This window comes from Anomaloglossus baeobatrachus, chromosome 1 (assembly GCF_048569485.1).
Source record: "Anomaloglossus baeobatrachus isolate aAnoBae1 chromosome 1, aAnoBae1.hap1, whole genome shotgun sequence".
NCBI classification, from domain to species: Eukaryota; Metazoa; Chordata; class Amphibia; order Anura; family Aromobatidae; genus Anomaloglossus; species Anomaloglossus baeobatrachus.
This window is the reverse complement of record NC_134353.1, coordinates 784,727,978-784,753,719: the sequence shown is the minus strand read 5'-3', so window position 1 is coordinate 784,753,719 and position 25,742 is coordinate 784,727,978. Positions and strand designations below refer to the sequence as shown.

The 25,742-nt window shown below is 39.8% G+C and overlaps 1 protein-coding gene across 4 annotated transcripts in view; it reads left to right on the top strand.

Moving 5' to 3' along the window:
- Positions 1–25,742, top strand: part of PRR16 (proline rich 16) — a 584,382-nt gene that overhangs the window by 351,521 nt on the left and 207,119 nt on the right. For 3 of the 4 annotated variants that reach the window (XM_075341878.1, XM_075341880.1, XM_075341881.1), the window contains 2 exons: positions 8,706–9,568; positions 13,103–13,190. In XM_075341878.1, the coding sequence (XP_075197993.1) occupies positions 8,706–9,446 (741 nt within the window). In that variant the 3' untranslated portion in view covers positions 9,447–9,568; positions 13,103–13,190. The remainder of the gene's footprint in view (positions 1–8,705; positions 9,569–13,102; positions 13,191–25,742) is intronic. The other variant, XM_075341879.1, reaches the window with a different exon arrangement.

The following is a 25,742-nucleotide window of genomic DNA, read 5'->3' as shown; positions in this document are numbered from 1 at the left end:
GATTGGTTTTGGGAGTTGCTGGCTACTCAGCTGTTCCATCTGCTGGGTAATTGCTCAGGCTTCATTACTGAGCATGCTCTCCCAGTACTCTGCCTGTTGTATTCTCTGGCTCTGCTGTGATGCCATAGTTTGTCTGTCTGTTAGTATCCTGAGCTTGGTATTCTGACCCCAGACTGTTATTGGACTTCCCTCTGCCTGCTCCCTATTCCTGTTGTACATTCCTGTCTTGGACCATTATCTGACTATGTTTTTGCTCGCTCCCTTTTACTACTATGTGCTCTTCAGGTATTGTGACCCTCGGATTCTGCCCTGACTACGTTTCTGTTTACCTCTTATGATTATACATGACATACTGTTACTAGACCCAGGCTCTCTTGACTACCCTTCCATTCATGCGACTGTAAGGTATTAGGAAGGAAGGAAAGAAGGTGGGAAAAGCATCATTAATAGCCATAGTTAATAATGTAATACAGCCATATATCTCTACAATTGCATGCATTAACTCAGTCCTTACTTATCTGATAGTAACCTTATAATTTGCAAGTTCTGTTGTAGTAAATAAAAATGAATGATTATACCAATTTATGGCAATAATAGTTTATATCAGTCCTAAAAGTCATGTTTAATGCATTCATGACCTTGTGATGAAATAAGTGAACCTAACCATTTATTATGTCAGCACTTAAGCCCATGATTATTCCAGCAATGTTGGTATACTGTTTAAGTAACATGCTTTTGTGATGCTAATTCCTGTGATCCCAGATTTTACCGCCTAAATTGTTCACTCTTGTTCTTTGATGACCTACAATTTCTGGGTCACTGTCTCCACAGTTATGCAATTATTATGATGCTCGTAATAAATGTTCTCTAAAGACATTAATGACCTTTCATTCAAGTGGATGTGTTTTAGCTTATTTAGAATCTTTAGTATTTTAACATGAGAATAACATCACAAGTGAGTATATGTCTGGCGTGTGGCCTGGGACATAATCTCCAGCATTTCACCTTCTCAGACGCCTGCGTATGCTACATGGGAGAAGGTGGGACACTAGTAGGGCCAGAAATGTTATCAATCATGCAGACTGATCTCCACAATGGAGTTATAATGGAACAATCTGCTCCTTGATTATAGTCACTTTGATAACTTTTTACATGCACTACATTTCAAGCTTTTAGATTGTGGGAAGATTTAGAAGGAGCAGACCTATTCTTATGGTTAAGATTTAGAAGGCAATACTCCTTACTTAGGGAGTAGGGTACATGAACCCCATGTGGAACATGTCATGTCTCTAAGGCCAGGGTTACACAATCATTGATATTTTCTCATTCAGGAGATTTAGGTACTCATTATGCTAACGAAGGTCCTATAAAACTGTGATCACAGTTTGATTTGAGTGTCAGCATAATATGATCCGATTCTTTTGGATACAAAATCGGAATACACTGTGAGGAGAAGATGGAGACTAACATTTCTCCATCTTCTCCATTCTATGGGTGCACAGAAATTGGCCTGCACTCGGATGTCACCCATAGACTTAAAAGGGTGAGAGGCATCTGATTTTGGCGCCAAATCGAAGCATGCTATGATTTTTTTCTAATGTAAAATCAAAATGAGAAAAAAAACTGCTGATCAGCACTGCTTTATTACATGTCATTGGTCCAAGTGCTATCCAATCAAAAATCAGATCGCACTTGTCCAATATATAAGGAAATGTGAGCAAATTGTGTTCATTCTAAGATTTTAATATGCATTGCAAAATAAAACAGAGAACTTGTGGATGAAGAGGCGCTATAGGGTCTTACCCAGTATATGAGAGGAAAGCAGGTATAGGAATGTGTTCACCTGTGTAACACCTGGAAGAACATCTAATAGTGGAGATAGCTTCAGCACCGGAGAATCAGGCAGATAGGAACATCAAGGGAAAACCGTTTTGTCTCACCGCACTTGTCACCACTCGTCGTTCCTTGTCAGTGCTATTTTTGTCCTGAAGAAGGGGGCTGTGACCCCAGAAATGCGTTGACCTGTACATAGCGTTCTTAATAAAGACTTGGATGTATTCATTTTCATCTCTGGAGTGGGGAAAGGCGAGGCGAGAAAAACGGTTTCCCCTTGATGTTTCTAATATGCATTGCAGGCATTGGTGGGCATAGACAGAAAATGGCCTTTGTGCAAAACAATATATTGGCCCTTTTTAGTCAAATAACTCATGATATTTCATAATTCTACTTGTTTTAGAGATAGCAATGGGCCACTTTACCTCCTGGGCCCCTGTACAGCGGCACAGGTTGCACTAATGGCATGTCCGCTCATGCATTGCAGTGTAAGATCAGAGCAATGGGAATACTTTGATGAATTCTGTGCAAGTAGGGGATATGTTCTTCAGAAACCTATGGTCTCAGGTGATTTAGGGATCCTTCCCATAAGAATATTCATGCATTGTGAACAACCAACACCAGGTACTACTCAAGGTGCCCATTAATATAAATATATGATATTTATTCTGCTGTATTGCAGTATATAATGCGTTTCAATAGGGATTAACCTATGGCATAGCATGAATAGCCAGTGCCCAGCCAAGGCAGATATTTTGTGACCCATAAATCATGGATCATTATCAATCCCTGAAGCCTTTTCACCAGTCCAGTATTGAACCCTTTATTACCAAGCACCTGTATTGTACGTCAAGAAAATAACAATGTACTTATAGATTGCCCTTCTATTTTTTTTTCCGTTTTCTGCTTAAATCCAATATAAAGTTATGCATTATTATTATTATTATTATTATTATATACATTTTTAGATTGTGGAAAGAAAAGGGCAATATTTTCTGCCTCCAAAAAATTGGTTCTCAATTTTGGCTGGAAGTGTATATTACATAGTTACATAGTTACATAGTTACATAGTTACATAGTTACTTAGGTTGAAAAAAGACCTAGGTCCATCTAGTTCAACCTTCCTCCACCAGTTCTACATTTAGTCACTTAGTCATTTATAACCAACAATGTTGTGTGTGCTGAGGAAATCATCCAGCCCTTTCTTAAAAGCTGTTATAGTATCTGCCATTACTACCTCTTGTGGTAGGGCATTCCACGGTCTGACTGCTCTAACTGTAAAGAACCCTTTCCTATTTAGGTGTCGGAATCGCTTTTCTTCCACTCGCAGTGAGTGCTCCCTGGTCCTTAGTACTGTCTTTGGAAGAAATAAGTCATGTCCCAGTCCTTTATATTGACCACACATGTATTTATACATATAAATGAGATCTCCTCTGAGACGTCTTTTTTTCTAAGCTAAACATATCTAACTTTTTCAACCTGTCATCATATGGGAGGCCTTCCACTCCTTGTAATAGTCTAGTTGCCCGCCTTTGAACTGACTCTAACTTCTGAATGTCCTTTTTAAAATGTGGAGCCCAAAACTGGATCCCATATTCCAGATGTGGCCTTACAAGTGATTTATAGAGGGGTAACAATACGTTGGGATATTAATCTTCATTTTATTGGCAGTGAACTGAATGCAAAGTGATTTCTAGAGTATTCATTGGGCTTAATAATAAATCTGTATGTGTGCAGATCTACCTACTGGCAGAAAAAAATGGATTCTGCATTTCTTCCATAACTTCTGAATAACTCTTCAGGGTTTTCCATGGAGAAGGAAACACTACAGTTTCCTGTAGCAAAATGAAATTTAATGTTGTAGTTGGAGTTATAATTTTACCCAGTCGAGGATTTTTGTTTTATTTAACCAGTTCATGACCAAGCAATTTACTCCCCTTCCTGACCAGTGACATTCTTGGGTTTTATCAAACATGTACTTTTAATGGCTATTTAATTTTTTCTGGTTTGGATATTCTGATAATTTTTACTTCAATTTGTATCCAATTTTTGTATTTTCTTTATATTTTACTAATATTAGGGGAAATATAAAGAAAAATTGGAGATATGTGGTTATTTTTCATTTTTTTTTATTTTTTATTTATGACCAAAAAGGACACTAAAAACTTTTTAAATTGTGTTCTGCTGTCCATAGAAATTATTTTTTATATTGGATATAAGTTTTCAATGTGGTCAAAGCTTGCAACAGCGTTTCACACTGACAGTGACTCTTTTTTAATTATTTTGTGCTGTTCTATTTTTGTTATTATATTTTCTTTTTATTTTATACACAGTACCCCCACTTGAGATTTTAACAGATCTTGTGGTGTTAGGAGGGGGGGGGGGGGGCATTTTAACACATTATCATATTCTTTTTTTTTCTTTGCTTATTTCCTTTATGACTGGAGCTGGTAAATTTACCCCAGCTACAAATCAATTTTTAGCCTCCTGGCTGCATAGCAGAGCTGAGCTGTTGGTTTCTGAGGATGCAGCAGCTCCTGGTCTCGTGCTTCTCCCAATGATCCCATATTCACTGGATCTAGAGAAGAAAGTAGGGTAAGTGCTTCCTAATCTATATTCACAGCATTAGTTCAGTGCTGTGTATATAGATTTCAAGAAGCTAAACATGGTAATAAACCATGAATATATTCTCTCTGTGTAACAGCTGGCTTCCATCTCCACAGGTTCATGATTTTGTTAAAGGATTAGACTGTGCTACATTTAAGTACCATATTATTCGGATTATAAAACGCAGTTTTCCTCCCAAAAATTTGGGAGGAAAGTGAGGGGTGCGTCTTAAAATCTGAATGTAGCTTACCAAGGGGCAGCAGGAGGCAGGAGCAATGCTGCAGCGGCTGTGCAGGATCTGCGGTGGCTGTGCAGGGTCTTTGCAGGCTGTGCAGGGTCTGCGGATGTTGTGCATAGGCTGCGGTGGCTGTGTACGGGCTGCGGCAGTTGTGCAGGGTCTGTGGCGGCTGTGTAGGTTCTGCGACACCTGTGCACAGGCTGTGGCAGCTGTGCACGGGTGGCAGCGGCTGCGGGCAGTGAGGGCTTCAAATATTGGTACCTGGAGCCAGTGCATGTGCAGATGGAGCTCTCGGCTCAAGATCTCATCTGCATGTGCTCTGCCTCCAGCCTACTGATCTCCCAGCAGCGGACTTAAGGAAAATGGCACCTGGAGGTGGCGCATGCGCAGATGAAATCTCGGCTTGTCATTGAGCCGAGAGCTCAATTTGCACACATGCCGGCCCCCATGCACCATTAATTGAAGCTCTCACTGTCCACAGCCCAAGCCCAGCTGTCTCCGCCCCAGCACCAGCACAACCGCCCCAGCACCAGCACAGTCGCCACTGCCGACATTTTCTGGGACAGCATCTGGGACACCTGCCGGCTGTACTGCCCACATTGCCCTGCTTCACCACCGTCCCTAACTCCTGTGACCCCGATCCACTACCGCTGCCACCCTCTCCGGTAAGACACTACCGGATTATAAGGCGGACCCAATTTTTGTTCACCCAATTTTTCTCTAAATTTGGGGTGTGTCTTATAATCCGGTGTGTCTTATAAACTGAAAAAACGGTACATAATTTTAGAACCCTAGTGAAGGAAAAAGAGAGCACTGCCTGGACATTTAACACTAGAAGTACTGGACTCGTGACACCTATATAGAAATACATAGTGCAAAGTAGTCAAAATGACTACCTCAGTAGTTCTAGTGTTAAAGTCTATGGGTAGTCACAATTTTCTGCAGATATGAACAAAAAAACATTTTTGATATGTGTCTAAAATAAAAAGCAGGGGACTTGGCATTCAAATAGAATTACATAGTAGTTAGTACAGTACATGAAGTGGTGATACATTAATACTAAAAAATTACATCAATATTTGTTTTATCCATAGACATTTCTTCCATTATACAGCTACACTGTAGGATCTGTTTATAAATAGAAGGGTTCTTCATCTTATTAATGATTCCTAATTACCGTGACAGACAAAAGATGTATTTTAATACTGACAGCATTTCATTTTCTCATGATTGTTTCTTAATTTTATAAGTGCAAACGAGCAGTCCCCTGTGACTCATTATATTTTCTCTGCACAGTACATTCTATTATTTTGAATATATTCAATTTTAACTAGGAGTAGAAATATAACTTTCTAAATTTGCAGTTTATCAGGTGCGTATAACACAGAAGTATCTACAGCAATTGCCAGTGAAATGTTTTTTACTGCTTTGTCTTAACATATTCAAAGGAAGATAGATGATAGATGGTTAGATAATATATCTTAATATAACTATATATAGATATATAATAAATAAATATAATATCTTAACTTACTGTAGAAAGAAAAAGTTGACTTTCCCCTTACATACACCATTATGATAAAGGGAACCTGTCACCAGATATGTCCCATATAAACTGTGGCCATCACCAGTCAACTCTTAAGGGGGCTTTACACGCAACAACATCGCTAACAAGATGTTGTTGGGGTCACGGAATTCGTGTTGCATATCCAGCCCCGTTAGTGACATCGTTGCGTGTGAAACGCAGGAACGACCATTAACGATGAAAAATACTCACCTAATCTTTGATCGTTGACACGTCGTTCTAATCCCAAATATCGTTGCTGTTGCAGGACGTAGGTTGTTCGTTGTTCCTGTCGCAGCACACATCGCTATGTGTGACACCACAGGAACGAGGAGCAACATTATACCTGGCAATGAGGAAGGAAGGAGGTGGGCGGGATATTACGTCCGCTCATCTCCGTCCCTCCACTTCTATTGGGCGGTCGCTTAGTGACGCCGCTGTGATGCCGAATGAACCTCCCCCTTAAAGGAGAGATTGTTCAGCGGCCACAGCGACATCGGTGAAGAGGTAATTGCGTGTGACGCTGCTGTAACCATATTGTTTGCTATGGCAGTGATCACCCCATGACGCATCACCGACGTGGGCGGGTGCTATCACTCGCGACATTGCTAGTGATGTCACAGCGTGTAAAGCCCGCTTTACATACAGCATTCTAGAATACTGTATATATGTTTCCAGGTCAATCTGTATAACATAAAAAAGAGCTTTTATTATACTCACCTGCAAAGCGGTTTGGTCCTATGGGTGTCACTGGTCTTGATCCTGCACCTCCTCTCTGCTTGTCATCGCTGTCCTTTTTCCTTTCTTTCTGTAGATGACGCTTCCTACACTACACTGTCCACCATTGCGCTTATTCGTATGTGTACTTCTCTCTGCCCCACTCACTGAGGACAAAGCCAAGAACGTTAATGCGCAGGTTTGGAGAAAATTCAGAGAAAGCCCGCGCATACGCACTACAATACTTTGCTCTTCACTTGGCTGGGCAGAGAGAAGTGCCAATGCACAGAAGCACATTGGAGGACTCTGTGTGGATGATGTAGGACATGTCATCCACATGAAGCAGGGCAGAAAAACTGCAATAGTAAAAAGAGAGGAGGTGCGGATCAAGGTCAGTGACACCCACTGGATGGGACTGCCCTGCAGGAAAGTATAATAAAAGCTCTTTTTTTGCATTATACAGATCAGCTTGGGGACTTATATACAGTATTCTATCATACTGTATATAGGTGCTTACTGATGGTGGCTATTTATATGGGCGAAACCTGGTGACAGTTTCCTTTTAAGTAAATTTCAAAATCCACCTTGATTTTATTTTAAAAGCTTTTTCCCAGCTGCTGATAAATGCGTCTCAATCAATAATATTTTATCACAATATTTGCAATGCTCTTAGATCTCCTACATTCATTTATATGTCTCTTTTATGTACTTTTACTGACATACCAACTTTAACAGGGTGTTTCCTCAGGAAAGGAAAGAGGTTAAATGGTTGGGATATGCAAAATGAGATCATGATTCTTGGCAGTTCATTATTGTGTGTAAACTATGCTCATGCAGCCAGAAAGATGTGCAGCCTATGTGTGCTGAATATACTAATACAGAAACTTCGTGTGCATCAACCTGTGTAAACAGGCAACCAAATGACCACTTATCAGCAAACAAGTTGCTATTACATGAAAATCTGTCTTTCCTAACAAACAACCGGTCTTTACAGGTGAATTGAGTAAAAAAAAAGAAATTTACTCAAAAAAACAATTACAATTTCAGAAAATAATGATTAAAAAAGGATAGATTAAAAAAGAGGAAAAATTAATGTGGTGCATGGAGACAATAGATAGAGAGGTCTGGCTTATCCCACAAAGGGTGCAGTAATTAACTCGAAATTATAGGACACGGCCATGAAGTTTTTGCACGTACCCAAAGTAATATTTCATGGTCAATTTTGTATGAACAATTTCTGGGATTTTAAGGATCATTTTATGCTGAAAAGTTCAACATATTGCTCTTATAAGTATTTCTCCTACTTTCCCAAACTAAGACACACATGAATAAGACCTGATGCTACGCATTACCCATTGATGTACAAAAAAAAATCACTGATAATATATGTTTTAGAGACAATTTGTGATATCTTTTGAATAATGACTGCCTTTACCCTGTTTTTAGGCATTGTGACACATCGCTCACAAGATGAAAAACCACTTACTTCCCTTTAACATGAACCATATCATGTATAGCCTAAATCATTATGTGCCACCTTTTGAAAGGTTCAATCAACTTTGTGTTAAGTTTCAAGCATCTTTGATTAACATTCTTTATGATCAAACCTTGGGAAAAATCTAAATATAAAATATAAAAATGCAGCAGTTTAGCTATCCATGTAAATATCTATATACATAGTATTTTTCTATATTAACATAAAAATATCTATATACCAATACCAATTGTTACTTATATGTTTTTCAGGTGGTCGACCAAATTGACACTTTAACTTCAGATCTGCAACTGGAAGATGAGATGACAGACAGCTCAAAAACTGATACTTTGAACAGCAGTTCGAGCAGTACAACAGCTTCCAGCTTAGACAAGGTTAAAGTTCGAGCCAATGCACCCTTAATAAGTCCACCTGCACATCCATCAGCCATCCTGACAGTACTCAGGAAGCCCAATCCACCACCACCTCCTCCACGGTTAACACCCGTGAAGTTTGAAGAAACACAAAGGTTAATTAACTCAGCCAACAGTGGAAAAAATAATGGAGTGTTGCTTCGAAATGGTGGTTTGCCTGGGGGACCTGTCAAACTTCCTAATGGTGACAGATGTACAATTCATAACATCAAAATGGATAAAACAACTGGACAGCTGATGTCACACAAACCAGAAAAAGATCAGTCTTCAACAAGAGAACGAGTACGCTTTAGTGAAAACGTCCTATATCATGGTTACTGTCCAGACTGTGATGTTCGATCAGAAATGAACAACAGAGATGTACATCACCATGGAGAGTCTATCCAATTGGCAGGGAAATTCCCTCATCACTGTCCTTTAGCACCTTCACAAATGCCATCTTTTCCTGTTGAAAATGGTGGCTTAGGAATTGCCAACAGTGGTTGTCACCCTCCTTTAAAACCTGGAAATCAGCCTCCTCCAACCGCACCAAAACCTCAAAAAACTATATTGAGGAAATCAACCACTACAACTGTGTGATATTATTTTTACATTTAGATTTTTGTTATAATAAATATTAAATATTTGATAATGAGCACTTTAAAGCAATAAATGACCAGATACAACCCTTCCGTCTCCAGAAGTGTCAAATCAATCACTTGGTAAGTGTAATTTACCACATATTGACTATGAAATCTGTATTGCAGATTAGGATTATACATTTACAAATATTGTTCTGAGTTTGCTACACAAATACAAGTTTAGATTATTAATACTTGACATAAACAGATATCACCAATTGCTTCTGATAAATACAATTTTGCTTTCCATATAGAATATAGGCGTCTGGCATTCAGTTCAGTCTTTATAATGGTCATGATAGCATATCCTTTAAATAATCAAAATATTCTCCCAATTTTAAAAACCCCCCACTATGCATGACAAATAATTTGCTTGATACCGATCAAAGGCCATTAAGATTCACAAAGATACAAATAAGTTGTAAACTTAACAATAACATAGTATTTATCTTCTGACTTACAGGAAATAATGGTATAACATACCACTGCCCTTCAATAAAGGGATTCATTCATGATGATAAGTGTTTTCTAAGTGCCCAGTTAGGGCATATGTATGTCATAGAGAGCTTTGTGAACAAGTAGACAGAGCAGCTGACGAAAACGTGTCTCCTGCTTATTCCATCACTTATCAAATAATCACATCTTCATTCTAAATGTATAGCCAGCCTCAACCCCTGATTAATTGATTCATGGATCAGCATAAGTTTACAAAAGGGATTTCACACCCCTATATATATACATATATATATATATATATATATATTATATATATATATATATATGCAGTTTTTTAGATCTGGAGCCTCTGCCACGCCTACTCTATTCCCAAGGCAGCGCTACCTCCTCCTTGACTGCATTTACTCTGTGTGACTTCAGGCAAAGGAGTCACCAGTCAAGGAGGAAACACTAGTCAGGAAATAGAGCTGGAGTTTCAGAGGCTTCTCCCATAATCATTTTCATATCAATTCAAATGCTGATTTCTTAGTAATGGAGGAACAGACTGGCCATGTAAAGGTATTGCTGGATGTCACTTTGAAAGAGTTACATGTGGATTTAAATAGTTTGAAATATTGTTGACAGCTTATTTTTAAAGATGACCACCAAGATAAACTTGCTTTTTGGAGTAATGATACAACTACATTAGTACTATGATAAGTTTACATTAGTGATCAGCGAGCATGCTCGGAACTGCATGATACTCAATCGAACATCAGAGTACTTGGGCACAGTTCTTATTTGGCCTTTTATGTGTGTATGCAGGTGCTTGAGTGCCTGCCCCGCAAGTCTCGTGGTTGTTAGACAAAAAATAAACATGCAGAGATTGCCTACCCTACACAGTATGCTGTAGCCATGTTGGCTACTGGAATTCCTGTGATTGGCAAGCAGTATCGTTTCATTGGGTCTTATTTGAGACCTTGCGATGCGCTGATCGGTACACTCTCTTTTGGAAGCAGTTCAGGGAGAGTTGATCTAGGAGGCAGAACTTAAATTAGGGAAGGGATTGTACACTTACACCCTTTACTGCCTTTCATGGGGCACTAAAGGGTGTTTTTAGCTTTGTTTAACGTAATAAGTAAATAAATGGTTTATAAAAACCATCATGTCCTTCCTATTTGTCACAACCAGTCAAGGTAAAGCAGACATCTGTGTGCTAATATTATCAAGGCTGGTTATGCCCATGATTATTTTGCCATTTGCTGCCTAAAAATATCAGCCTGCGGCTGCCACATAATTGGCCATTTTCAGCCTAAAAATGTCAGCCTGCGGCTGCCCCATAGTTGGCACATCACATTAGATGTGCCAATTCTGGAATTTTGCCCGCCTTTTCCTGATTGCCCTGGTGCGGTACCAATCAGGGTAATATTTTGGGGGGTTGGTGTAAACTGTGTAATGTCAGCTGGCACCAAGCTCAGGGTCAGTAATGGAGAGGTATCTATCAGACACCCCCATTACTAACCCAATAATCCAAAAAACAACAGGAAAAAATAGTTTATTTGAATAAAGACTACCTCACACTATCCCTTTTTCACCAATTTATTAACAAAAATGATTCCATGAAGTTCCATCGTAGTCCACGATCCATGAATGCAGCTCTGGCGCCTGGGACTAGCAGTAAAGTACAGCTATTCACAGGCACTGGGTACCGATGCCAACTCTCATACGATACAATACGATACACTTTATTGATCCCGTGGGAAATTATGGTATCACAGCAGCACAACTTAAATAATAACATGAATTACTTAATTGACAAGACAGTAGAGTTGACAGAAGAACATTATACATTAGATTAGGTCCTACACAGCGGGTAAACTGAAAAGTAGAAGAAATAAAGAAGTAGACATTCACCTTGATGATTTAACACTAATGTTATTGTTGTACATTCCCATAGCAGTTGGCACAAATGATTTCCTATATTTTTCCTTCTTAAACCTCAGAAGGATTAGCCGGTTACTGAAGGTGCTCTTCTGTCTCAGCATTGATGAGTTTCGCTGAGCACAGCATTAAGCCGGCAACTCTGATGAGAGTTGTTGTCACTACCTGGCGCCTTTTTTTAAATAAAGTATTACTGTTTGTGTTTTTTCTTTAAGTTACTGGGTTTGTGATGAAAGTATCTGATAGACACCTCTCTATTACTAGCACCAGGTCTTGATGCTAGCTAACACTACACAGCTGACATCAATGCCAACTACTATTACTCCAATTGCCACCACACTGCCAAGGCGAAGTGCTAGTATTGGGACATCTAATGTGATGTATCACTTCTAGGGCAGCTGCGGGCTGCTATTTTTAGGCTAGGAAGGGCCCAATAACCATGCACCTTCCCATCCTAATAATATCAGCCTGCAACTTTCTGCATTTCCTTTGATGTTTATCAAAATTAGGAGGGACCCCACATCTTTTTTTTTTGCTTATTTTTTTAAATACAAAAAGCAGTCTAATAAGCTCTACAAGGTGCAATTTTATTATATGTCGGGGAAAGGTGCAATTATATGTCTGCCTATAAGTCTGTATCTCTATATATCTGTCTCTAGCTATTTACTTATCTATCTCTATAATATCTATCTATATCTATTATATATTGCTACTATCATTATAGCATTCATTAGAGTCCAAAAACACTAAAAAGCACAGGTGAAAAATGCATTCAAAAATGCGGCAAAAGGCAAGAGATGCAGAAATGTTGCAGCAATTTCTGCTTCCAAATACTCAATGTGTGCACAAACCCTAAAACTCTAACACCATTGTCCACAGCAGCGACCTGCGAGTCAGAGATGTGTCCATGTGTGTTCACCATGTTGTTCTCATTCTATTTGAGCTCTGTTTCCATCCATTTGAATGATTTTTCTTCCCCCTCAGCCTTCCTGTTAGGGTCTTCTGGAAAAATGCTCAAGTTTCCCATTGACTTCCATTATACTCATTACTCGAGTCAAGCATGTCCAAGCCGTTTGATCTGCTCATTTCGAGTATAGAGCACTCGAGCATTTTAGCGCTCAAGCATCACTAGTTTTCATATATTAGGTTTACGGATTCTTGAACTATTGCTGTTATGGACACACTTCAGTCTGTAATGAACCCAAAGGACTTGCTTTTTATTTGTTTGTTACATTTTAGAGAGCATATTGTACCGGAACCTACCAAAATGGATCCAGGAGAGTACTACATATGGCTACATGGACTCTATACTGAATACGACTATATGGTGAGCAAATATGTTACTTTCAATACATTCTTAGAGTTCATTGAATTATTGGGGTATAGTTTCTCTTTTAAGTAATGAATTTATGCACATGTGTCTGTCGGGAGGCTACTGTAAATTGGTAGGAATGTTATTCACTATACAGTATAAAATAGGAGAAACTTCTGATCAAGTTTAACAGACTATAATGCCTTTACTGGAAGCTTTAATATTTGAAATGCCTCTAAAAGTGATGAGAACTACATTGTTTAATTACCTATATAATTTAATTAAAACTCTTCCTACATAGGAGAGGTCTCTAGCTCAGCTTCTCTGGTATATACAGTAATAATCTGAAAATAAAAAAATGACCAGAACTAATAAGCACTAAAAACCCTACCCAACCTTAAAGTGCATTCCAAAGAATAATATATATGTATATATATATATATATATATATATATATATATATATATATATATATATATAAAACAAGATATACATTAGCTAATCATTTACCAAATAAGAAACAAATACAATTATGTAAAAATTTAATTTTCTATTATATGTCCGCTATTGTTGATAATTCATGCCATTCCGCGGGAGAGATGAACATCGTCTATTCAGGGGTCCTCTCAAAGAAGTGATCAGTGCATCTGATCAGCAGGCAAGCCGGTACACATCAAGCACAGTGTAATGATGTTACACCAATGCATTTCATCTGTTTGGAGTTTTTCAAGGTATGCACATATCTAGAAACAATTCGAGAGAACAAAATGTTTAAGATGTGATAATGAAGATGTGTTGATGGATCCCATTACTAACCATTTACTAACCCAGGTGTCTTGATTGAGCTTCTTTGCTTGTCTGAATTGAAAACATGCCGTATATCACAAAAGTGAGTACACCCCTCACATTTTTATAAATATGTTGTGTCTTTTCAATTAACAACACTGAAGAGATGACACTTTGATACAATGTAAAGTAGTTAGTGTACATCTTGTATAACAGTGTAAATTTGGTGTGTCCTCTAAATAACCCAACTCACAGCCAATAATGTCTAAACTGCTGACAACAAAAGTAAATACACCTCTAAAAGAGGATGGGCAAATTCCGCCTAAATGCAAATTTCCCTCCCCGGTGTCATGTGACGAATTAGTGTTGCAAAGTCTCAGGTGTGAATGGGAATTAGGTTTATTAAATTTGTTGTTATTTCTCACAATCTCTCTCATACTGGTCGCTAGAAGTTAAACATGACTCCACATGACAAAGAATTCTCTGAGGAGGAAAAAAAATAATTGTCGCTCTACATAAAGATGGCCTAGACTATAAGAAGATTACCAACACCCTGAAACTGAGCTGCAGCATAGTAGCCAAGACAGCGGTTTAAAAAGACAGTTTCCACTCAGAACAGGCCTTGCTATAGTCCAACAAAGAAGCTGAGTGCATGGGCGACTTCATATCCAGAGGTTGACTTTTCAAAATAGATATATGAGTGCTACCAGCATTGCTGTAGAGGTTAAAGGGGTGGGGTCAGTCTGTCAGTGCTCATACCATATGCCTCACACTGCATCAAATTGTCCTGCATTGCTGTCATCAGAGAAGGAAGTCTCTTCAAAAGATGTACAAGAAAGCTCACAAACAATTTGCTGAAGACAAGCAGGCTAAGGATTTTGATTACTGGAATCATGTCCTGTGGTCTGATGAGACCCAGATATACTTATTTGGTTTCAGATGGTGTCAAGCGTGTATGGCAACAACCAGGTGAGAAGAACAAAGATAGGTGTGTCTTGCCTACAGTTAAGCATGGTGGTGGGATTGTCATGGTTTGGGGCTGCATCACTGCTGCCGGCTGTGTGTAACTACAGTTCATTAAGGGAACCATGAATTTGAACATGTACTGTGACATACTGAAGCAGAGCATAATCTCCTCCCTGAGGCAACTGGGCCATAGGGTAATATTCCAACATGATAGCTACCCCAAACACACCTCCAAGATGACCCCTGCCTTGCTAGAGAAACTCAAGGTAAAGTTGCTGGACTATCCAAACATAGCTCCAGACCTAAAACCTTTTGAGCATCTAAGGAGCATCCTCAAATAGAAGGTGAAGGAGCCCAAGGTCTCGAACATCCAACAGCTCTGTGATGTCATCATGAAAGAATAGATGAGTATTCCAGTGGCAACCTGTGAAGCTCTAGTAAACTCCATGACCAAGAGAGTTTAGGCAATGCTTCAAAATAATGGTGTCTACATAAAATATTGACACTGTGGGCATAATTTGGCCATTTTCACTTAGTGGTGTGCTCACTTTTGTTACCAGTAATTTTTATATTAACGGCTGTGTGTTGAGTTATTTAGAGGGCACACCGAATTTACACTGTTATACAAGCTGTACACTGACTACTTTACATTGTATCAAAGTGTCATATTTTCAGTGTTGTTCAATGAAAAGGTATAATGAAATATTTACAAAAATGTGAGAGTTGCACTCACGTTTTTGCTGTATGCTGTACTGTATATACCAGTAGTGTGAAAAAATATTTTTTTACTCACATCCAGAGAGGTTTTCACAACCTTGTATCACCTACTGGGACATGATGTGGCTGATATCATTCATACTTATACCCAAATTGTTAATGAAAATTTTGTAGGTTCACGTATTGCTTATTACATGATTAATGTGCAGCATATTTGATAACTTCCTGAAAAACATTCATTTCTTGATGTGCTCTATCCATTTTCAGGCAGAATCTCTCTCAATTATATGACCATTGGCCTTAAAAAACAACCTTCCTTTATCATATAACCATATACAGCAATGTTTTTGACATGTCAAATTATTACATGTTTATATACCATATTTTTCACTTTATAAGACGCACCCCAAATTTAGAGAAGAAAAAAGGGTAACAAAAGGAGTCTGTCTTATAACCTTGTGGTGTCTTACTGAGGGGGCAGAAGCGGTGGTGGAGTGGGGTCACAGAAGGCAGGGTCAGTGTTGTAGCAGGACGATGTTGTAGGCACTGCGGCAGGTGTCTGAGATACTTCCTGTGAGCGCTCTGAGGTAAGCAACATCCAGAAACTGTTGGCGGTGCGAGTTTCAAAGAAATGGCACCTGGAGTCAGCACGTGCGCAGATTGAGCTGTCTGCTCAATGACAAGCAAAGAGCTCATCTGCGCACGCTCCACCTACAGACACCATTTTCCTTAAGTCTACTTTTGGGAACTCAATGGGTCGAAGGCAGCGTGTGCACAGATGAGATCTTAAGCTTACAGCTCCTTCTGCGCACATGCCAACTGTGGGCACCATTATTTGAAGCCCGCAGCACAGCAGCCTGCAGCCCCAGCACAGCAGTTGCAGTACAGCACCCACAGAACAGTATCCGCAGCCCTAGCACAGCCACCACAGCACAGTGCCTGCAGCCCCAGTACAACCACAAAAGCACAGCGTCCACAGCCCCTGCACAGTGCCTGCAGCATTTTCCCTGCCTCTTGCTACCCCTCTTCACCACCTCTATTCAGATTATAAAACCAGTGTATTGCATCCAGTAACAGGTGCGGTGCTAACCCTGGGATTCCTAGAAGACCAGTGCCGGTAAATACTATTCAAACACACACATCCATGCTCTTTTCCCCAGACTGGGTAACAGGCTAGAGACGGATCTTATGGATGTCCACCTATTGGTCGAGACTCATCCAATCCTCTAGTCAGAAACCTGGGAGGAGGAGGGGCTAGTCAAGGAGTCAATGGGAGACAGACATCTTTTCAGACCTTAAGTCGGAAGACAGCTAGTCAGCAGACATTCAGTCAGTAAGACATCAAGTCAGTCAGAAGTTAATGCTCAGACAGAGAGTGTAAAGTGACTTGTTGGACTAAAGGAGTACGGTCGCCAGGGAAAGTACGGTGTGAGTACTCACTGGTCCGAGCAATGGCGGGATGCAGAGCCCTAGTTCAGGAAGACACTTCAAGCTCACCTGATAAATCTGCCCGGTGAGGGAATCCTCAAGGTTCCTCACCAATGTTAGTGTCCAGGGCACAGCAGCAAAGAGGGAACCCAGGACCTGTGAGAGAGGTCCAACCAAAGAGAGGATTAAGCTGCCTGCCATACAGGCCTGACTGTGACAACAGAAGGGGACCCAAATCGGTTTAGGCCACGGGGACACACCAATTACAGACAGATGCATGGAAGCAACGTTCACCAGGTCACTACACTGGCACTGGAATCAAGGGAATACCGAATCACTTGAGGTCCAGATTGGTAGAGACCAGCACCAGCCGGGTTGCAGCTACACCAAACCAGTGAGTAAAGCACAAGTTAAACCGCAGCCCCTGTGTTGTCTGAATTCTTCCTACATGTCTGCATCACCATACTACAATCACCATCATCCTCCCCTGGGGCCTAGCTATACTTGCGGACAGCCATAACATCCAAGCTGTTCAATACCACCAGCTCCAGTAGTGAGAGACTTTGCAGCAGCAGCTTTCCCTACATAGCCGCCTTACCGCAAGTGGCGTCACGAAAAACATTTTATTTTTATTTTTCCCTTTTATTTACCCCCTTTTTTAAGTGACCCCCAGAGTCACGGAATAGGGCACCGGCCACCCGTGATACGTCCCCGTGATTCAAGGCCCAGGACCAAGTACCCCAAAGCCCTCATTTTCCTCCCAATTTTTTTTGAGGAAAAGTGTGTTTTATAATCTGAAAAATACAGTAATTGTATTTGTTTCTATATCAGCCAATGTTTAGCTAATGTTTATTTTGTTTGTTTTTATGTTATTTGTTCTTTGGAATTCACTTTAAGGTTGGGTAGTTGATAAATTAGTTCATGTAATGAAAATAATTAAAATTGTTTGATATGCAACTAATCCTTCTCTATTTATTGGTGTGCTTATTAATTTTGGCGATTTTTTTTTCTTTTTCACAAACTTGCAAAGTGAGGTCTCTCAGAATGCCAAATTATAGCTAATAACAAGAGATTTCCAAAAACATCTATTCCTTTTATGAAAACTCAGCACCAGGGCTGGTTGTGACTTCCATCTCTATATCCAATATTAATAGATGGTGTAAATATTTTTATATTGTTTACACCTCTGTGATTCTTCAATAGGTATTATCATTTCACGAATTTGATCATTTTGAGCTTATAGTACAGAGAAACATGCAGAATGATTAGAAACCTTTTTACACTCCGAGAAAGCATTTTCCTAGAATAAAGGGACGATTGCTGTCAAACGCTATTTCAGAAATCACTGCTTTTGTGCCTGTGAAGGAAATGCTTCTAATGTCGGCACATGGAGGCACAGTAAAATGAGAATGTAGAATGTAGGAAGAAATTAATTTTATAAAACAGGTTAGAGAAAATACAAAGCTGTGGTTATTGGAAAAAAATCTAAGATAGACTAGGCTATGCTTATAGCTTTATCATGTACACATGAATATATTAAAGCAGAGGAAAAATGTAGCAGTTGACTATAGCAGCCAATCATATTTGATAGTTTCTTTTTTTAGGTCACTTAGAATGAGTGGCTAACTAGAGCCCGATGGACCTGCAGCAAATTTGGAACTGGACCCCGCTTGCATGTTGGTCAGATGTATTGGCCCTAAATCCTGTAAAGACATACGTGTTGCATACCCCCATAATGTCATAATGTTCCCCATCTTGTACTAATGTCACGCATCCCTTCCTATTATAATTGTTTCCATCCAGAGTCACTTCTGGTAATAATGTCTCCCACCATATGCCCCTGCCAGTATAATGTCACCCATCATGGGCCCATTTCAGTTATAATGTCCAATATCCACTGCCCCTTCTTGTAAGAATGCTCCCCATCCTGGGTCCCTTTCTAGTATAATTATAGAGAAAATATGGCATTTCTGTATGAGTTGGTGAACAAGCAGGATCCAAATCCATAATACAACTTCAATAAACCTTGCCACTCAAAATAGAATTAAATAAATTGAAGTATGGTATTTAATAGGGGTGTTTGTAATCCATAAACAAATACTTTTCGGGCTCATAGACCTTCATTAGTATACAAAGGGGACCTCTCTCTCTCTTCTGTACTTTCTAAGCTCTTAGAATCAGCGGGGTCATCTCTCTCTATTTCCTGTAGTGTGCAAGCTCTTAGTGTCAGCAGGGATCTCTCTCTCTTTTGTAGTATGTAAGCTGTTAGGGTCAGCGGGGTCCTCTCTCTGTTCCCTGTAGTGTGTAAGTTCTTCGTATCAGTTGGGTCCTCTCTCTCTTTTCTGTAGTGTGTAAGCTCTAAGGGTTAGCGGGGTCATCTCTCTCTTTCCTGTAGCGTGTAGGCTCTTTGGGTTACTGGCATCCTCTCTCTCTTTCCTGTAGTGTATAGGCTCTTTGGGTCAGCAGGGTCATCTCTCTTTCCTGTAGTGTGTAAGCTATTAATGTCATTGGGGTCCTCTCTCTCGCTTCTGTAGTGTGTAAGCTCTTCGTGTCATTGGGGTAATCCCTCTTTCCTGTAGTGTGTACGCTCTTTGGGTCAGCAGGATCCTCTCTCTCTTTCCTGTAGTGTGTAAGCTATTAGTGTCATTGGGGTCCTCTCTTTCGTTTCTGTAGTGTGTAAGCTCTTAGTCAGTGGGGTCATATCTCTCTCTTTCTTGTAATGTGCAGGCTCTTTCAGTCAGCAGGGTCCTCTCCCTTTCCTGTAGTATGTAAGCTCTTTGGGCCAGCAGGGTCATCTCTCTCTTTCTTGTAGTGTGTAAGCTCTTTTGGTCAGTGGGGTCCTCTCTCTATTTCCTGTAGTGTGCAAGCTATTAGGAGCAGTGGGGCTCTCTCTCTCTCTCTCTCTGTCTCTCTCTCTCCTATAGAGTGTTAGCTATCATGGTCAGCAAGGATCTCTCCACTTCCCCAAATGTAATTTCTAAGCATTTACAAGTTTGTCAAGGGAAATCAATGACCTCATAGTTGAAACCATAACATTTATAGATTTGTGTAAAAAGCAGAGAAATAATATTGTGTTTCAGATCTTACAACTTTTATAACTGTCAATTTGTCAAATTTGTCTTCAGGGATAAATCAATATTTCTCTAAGAATAGTTAATCATTTTTTTACAATCAGTAATAGGATCTATTACAGAAATACAGTAGATGACCCAATATCCCCCCACATGCTTTTATGTATATACAATTAATTTCTGGATGATACTGCTGTGTAGTCTGATGTGCAAACCCCTTATATAAGATATATACAGTGTTGGACTGGGGTATTAGAGTTTCCAGTGACATTGATTGTAACGATCCACAGGTCAACAAAATTCATGTTAACTGACCTTTTTTCACAAATGTGTCTATGCTTCAGTATGGAAGTAAACTGTGTACTTTTGCTAACTGAATGATGAGATGCTGCTTCTCTATGTAGATGTTGAACCAAATATAATGCAACAAGCACTGTCCATTTCAAGTGTCAGGGGTCCACACCTGCACCGAGGCCCAGCGGCAGATTCAACTGTTCCCCTATGGGCCAGTCAGAACCAGGACATATATCTAATTAATAAACAATAAAATAACTACTTTGTAAATTAGGTTAATTCAGGTTTATTTGAAACTTACTAGCTTACATGCAAACTGTCATCACTGGCGAACCGTTCTGCTTCTGTAATATACAGTGTGTCCACCCATATCCTGTCGACCGCCATTAAATTGAGAATGGCTGCAGTTATAGCCATAGAAGTGGTGTCTAGGTATAGTAAAGTAGCCATGCGCTAAGCAATGAAACCACCTATAGCAGCACCTGGTGAAAAACAACGGAGTTAGCATTTTTATCTCAAAAATGGAACGAGATAGAGAAAAAAAGTGAATTAAAAAAATTGTAGGGCATCATCAATTCAATACGAATCGACACCTTGCATACAGAAATGCTATCATTAGAGCATGTAAAACTTACAAGGCTGCGGACATGAAGCGATACCTCATGGAGACCTTTCTACAAGTCATTGGGTATGGTGGCTGCGTGGAGTGGCCTCCACGCTCACCGGACCTAACTCCATTGGACTTCTTTCTGTGATGTCACATCAAACAACAGGTGTATGCGAGACCTCCACCAATACTGCAGGACCTACAAAGACGTATCACAGATGCTTGTGCAAACGTGTCACTTACCATATTGCACAACATGCAGCAAGACACAGTATACTGTCCAGAGTCCAGATGTGCATTGCAGCTGACGGTAGCCACTTTGAGCATCAAAGTTAAATGAGCGCCATATGCGTGACAAGCATTCAATGTTTTGGGGGGGGTCATGGATTTTATATCATAGCATTTCTGTATGCAAGGTGTTGATTCGTATTGAATTGTTGATGCCCTACAACTTTGTAATTCACTTTTTTTCTCTCTCTCGTTCCGTTTTCGAGATAAAAATGCTAACTCCGTTGTTTTCCACCAAGTGGCGCTATAGGTGGTTTCATTGCGTAGCGCATGGCAACTATACTATACCTAAACACCAATTCTATTCCTATAGCTTCTGCCGTTCTCAAGTTAATAGTGGTGGACAGGATATGGGTGGATACACTGTAGAAAGGTGGTGTTGAAAATTGGGCAGTCCCATGTACTACTTCGAGGTCCATGCAGTCTTGGTACAATTCCCCACTATATTGCCAAATTCCTTTATCTGAAGAATCCAAGGTACCAGATATTTTCCTTTAAAAAGTAATCTTTACTGTGTCACAGCATAACAGCATATACAGAACAATAAACCATGTTTAGGCCACATAACGTTTAGCCATTCTCAGGCTATATAAAAAAAGACAACTATAGTTTTTTTGTGTCTTTTTTTGTATATGGCTGTGGACAAAATGTAGCTTTTTTTCTTGTGTATATGCTGTGACAAAACAATTTTTTGGGGGGGAGGTGAACATTTGATGCCTTGGATTCTTCTTGTACAAAAGTGTCCTTAGTGTCCAAAAAGTTGCTTCATTTTGATTTAAAAAGTTATATGTTTGTTAAGTTGACCTAGAGTCCTAATTTTGCCCAATCTGGCATGATTTATGTCCCTGTGGATGGGCTTTGGAATGTAGTACCTTGTCCTTAGGGCTGATATTCAAACTAGAACTGGTGGGATTAGAGTTTGGGTAGGTTACTTGTCTCCTGACCATGTCCACCTACTTTATTGCAAATTCAATAGGGCATTTGCCTACATCTTGGAAAAGTACAACAGATACTAAATAAAATAACTTAAAATAATATCCATCCTGGTTACTAACATTAAATTATCTTAACAATCATATTCCAGAGGAGTAATTTAATACTGCTGGGGCTTAATTCAAAATCTATAGTAGGGCTGCCAAACAAGTATTGTACAGTTATCATGATGGCATCCTCTTATATGGCAAAGGCCCCACAGTGTGAAAACCCTCTTCCAAACTGAATTATGACCAGATCAAAATGTAACTTTCATTTAGTCATAATTCAGCTTGGGTGATCATGGAAGAAAAGAGAGGTAATGGTTACACATGCTGCAATCAGATGAACATAGTGGCAGATTTGTTCCGCAGTCTGTTACATACTGTGGTAAGTAAAAGCTGTAGAATACAAAACAATCTAAAAGTTTTATTGAAATGCTTTTGCAAAAAAAAATCCCAAAAGGTGGCCATATCCTTTAAGTTTAATGTTCTGTTCTCAGGTGTAAGGGGTACTTTGCACACTGCAACATCGCTAGCTGATGCTAGCGATGCCGAGCGCGATAGTCGCCGCCCCCATCGCAGGTACGATATCTTGTGATAGCTGCCGTAGCGAACATTATCGCTATGGCAGCTTCACACGGACTTACCTGCCATGTGACGACGTCGCTTTGGCCGGCGACCCGCCTCCTTCCTAAGGGGGCGGGTCATGTGGCGTCACAGCGACGTCACATGGCAGGCGGCCAATAGAAGCGGAGGGACAGAGATGAGCGGGACGTAAACATGCCGCCCACCTCCTTCCTTCTGCATAGCCGGTGGAGGCAGGTAAAGAGATGTTCCTCGCTCCTGCGGCTTCACACACAGTGATGTGTGCTGCCGCAGGAACAAGGAACAACATCGTATCTCCTATTGGTGCGACATTATGAAAATGTCCGACGCTACACTAACATAAAGAAATGTGAATAGATGAAAAAAAGAGCATACATCATAGGTTAATAATATAAAAAATAACTGTTTGTTGGAAAAGGAAGTTAAAGAATGGATCAGGAGAATATTAATCATGTTATACTACTAATACAGGGTACCACTAGTACCATTCTGGTTACAAAAAAATTGTGTCAAAATTCCTCTGTGCAGAGCATTTTTCCTTTGGAGATGCTCTGCTGTGCTTTCCTGAGTTACTGAGTTAGCAGCCTGATTGACAGCTTAGGATTCCATGTTGGTGCTGATTACTCAGGTGTTCCTTCTTCCTGGTAATTGCTCAGGCTTCTTTACTGAGCATGCTCGCCCAAACCCTTGCCAGTTGTATTTTATGGTTCTGCAGTTGTGCTGTTGGCGTGTGTCTCTGTCAGTGTTCTGATCTTGGTTTTCTGACCCCGGACTGTTATTTGACTTCTCTCTGCCCGCTCCCTATTCCTGTCCTGACTTCCTGCCGTCAGACATTGGACCGTTTCCTGACCCCACCTCTGTTTTCCTGCAGTTGTGCTGTTGGCTTGCGTCTCTGTTAGTGTTCTGATCTTGGTTTTCTGACCCCAGACTGTTATTTGACTTCTCTCTGCCCGTTCCCTATTCCTGTCCTGACTTCCTGCCGTCTGACATTGGACCGTTTCCTGACCCCGCCTCTGTTTTCTTCCTGAACCTATTACATGCTCTCCTGGAATTCTGACCCTCGAATACTGACCTGACTATGCCTTTGCTTACTCCTTGTGCTCATACGTGTCCTCCCATTACCAGACCCCGGCTTTCCTGACTAGTCTTCCGTCTTACCCGTAAGTAGTCATTAGCATCACAATTTGAACTTCTCTGATCCAAAGTTTACTTTGGTTCGCAGTGGCAGCTTGGAGAGGGAAGTGTTCACTTCTGTGTTGACAACCCCGTACCCAGCATCTTGGACACTTCTGGTGCTTACTAGACCTCTATAACATCATGATATTGTGAGGCTTAGTTAGAGGAAGATGTGCCCAAAATGTCCTGTTCTGGTTGCCAAGGAGGATGGAAATGGATGCCCAACAGGTTAGTTTGAATCTTTCTCTAGTCACCTGTTTTTTTATGGAATAGATGGAACCATTTTTTTCCAGAACATTCAATGTACAACACTGTTTATTTATGAATTAGAAAGGCGGTAAGCCATGGGAAGCAAGCTTAGTTATGAAGAGTAAAAGTCACATACCTTCTGAACTGATCTGCACATTCAATTTAAAACTGTAGCCACAGTCCTAGCATGAAAATTGTCATTAATATTTTATTGTACATAAAGAGGAAAACAAAATTATCAACCGTACAAGCAGAATCCCCGTCGTTCTTAAGTAACTGGGTTATTGTGCTTTAACCAGATCTGCAAATCTTCTTGGACACTTATTTTAATATAATATATACTTGTGCAAGAATTAAAGAGGACAGAAAATGCATTCTTTCATGAGTTACAGAACGGATAAATGCAAAGGAATAATTTATAAGGAGTAACATATTTCAAAGAAGCATGCATCAGCATGCAAAGTGATGTCTATTGTAAATTACAGCGCACGAAACACTTTGTACTTTATTTAATCTGAAAATAAGTATGCTGCAGAGGTAAAACTGCATCAAATTTTATGAAGTAATTCACATTATGCAGCAACACACAAGGCCATTAAATTCCAGGATCCATTACAATCTTATGTGTAAGTGCATATTTTTTGTTTAGTTCTGCCTATATAATTATTCATAAACTGAAGCCTATAGTATATATTCACTGCTGCCGTGTAACAGCTCCTGCACTTTCTTTTGTGATAATTTTTTTATATACTATAGTAGTGGCAGGCCTTATTTTATTGTTATTTATACTATAATTTCATGCAAGAGACATGACAAAGTCTCGTGCTCCACAAATAATCTCTAATGTAAATCCATTGTGGTATCATAAGTCTTTCTTAATGTAAATTCTTCGTAGCATCATAAATTTGTCTCAATTTGATAGAATAAGCTATGGAATATAAATTACTCACTAAGTTAAGTGAGGCCCCATTTAAAATATAAACAATGGCTTCTCATCTTCCACATTAGCACAGCTCGTGTAAAATTGGAGTCACTTTAGTCAGCCTTTAATATTTTGCCCACTTTGGCACCATATTATTTATTAAAGTTACTGACTTATATAGCACCATTAATTCCACAGCACTTTACAGGCATTATCCTCTCTGTCTTTGGAGTGTAGGAGAAAACTGGAGGACTTGGAGAAAATCGCCACGAACACAGAGAGAACATACAAACTCTTTACAGATCTTATCATCACTTACCCCATTGGCACTCACAATCTAAATTCCTTATCACTATGTCTTTGGAGTGTGGGAGGAAACTGGAGAACTTGGAGAAAACCCAGGCAAGCACAGGGAGAACTTACAAACTCTTTACAAATCTTATCATCATTGACCCCATTGGGACTCACAATCTAAATTCCTTA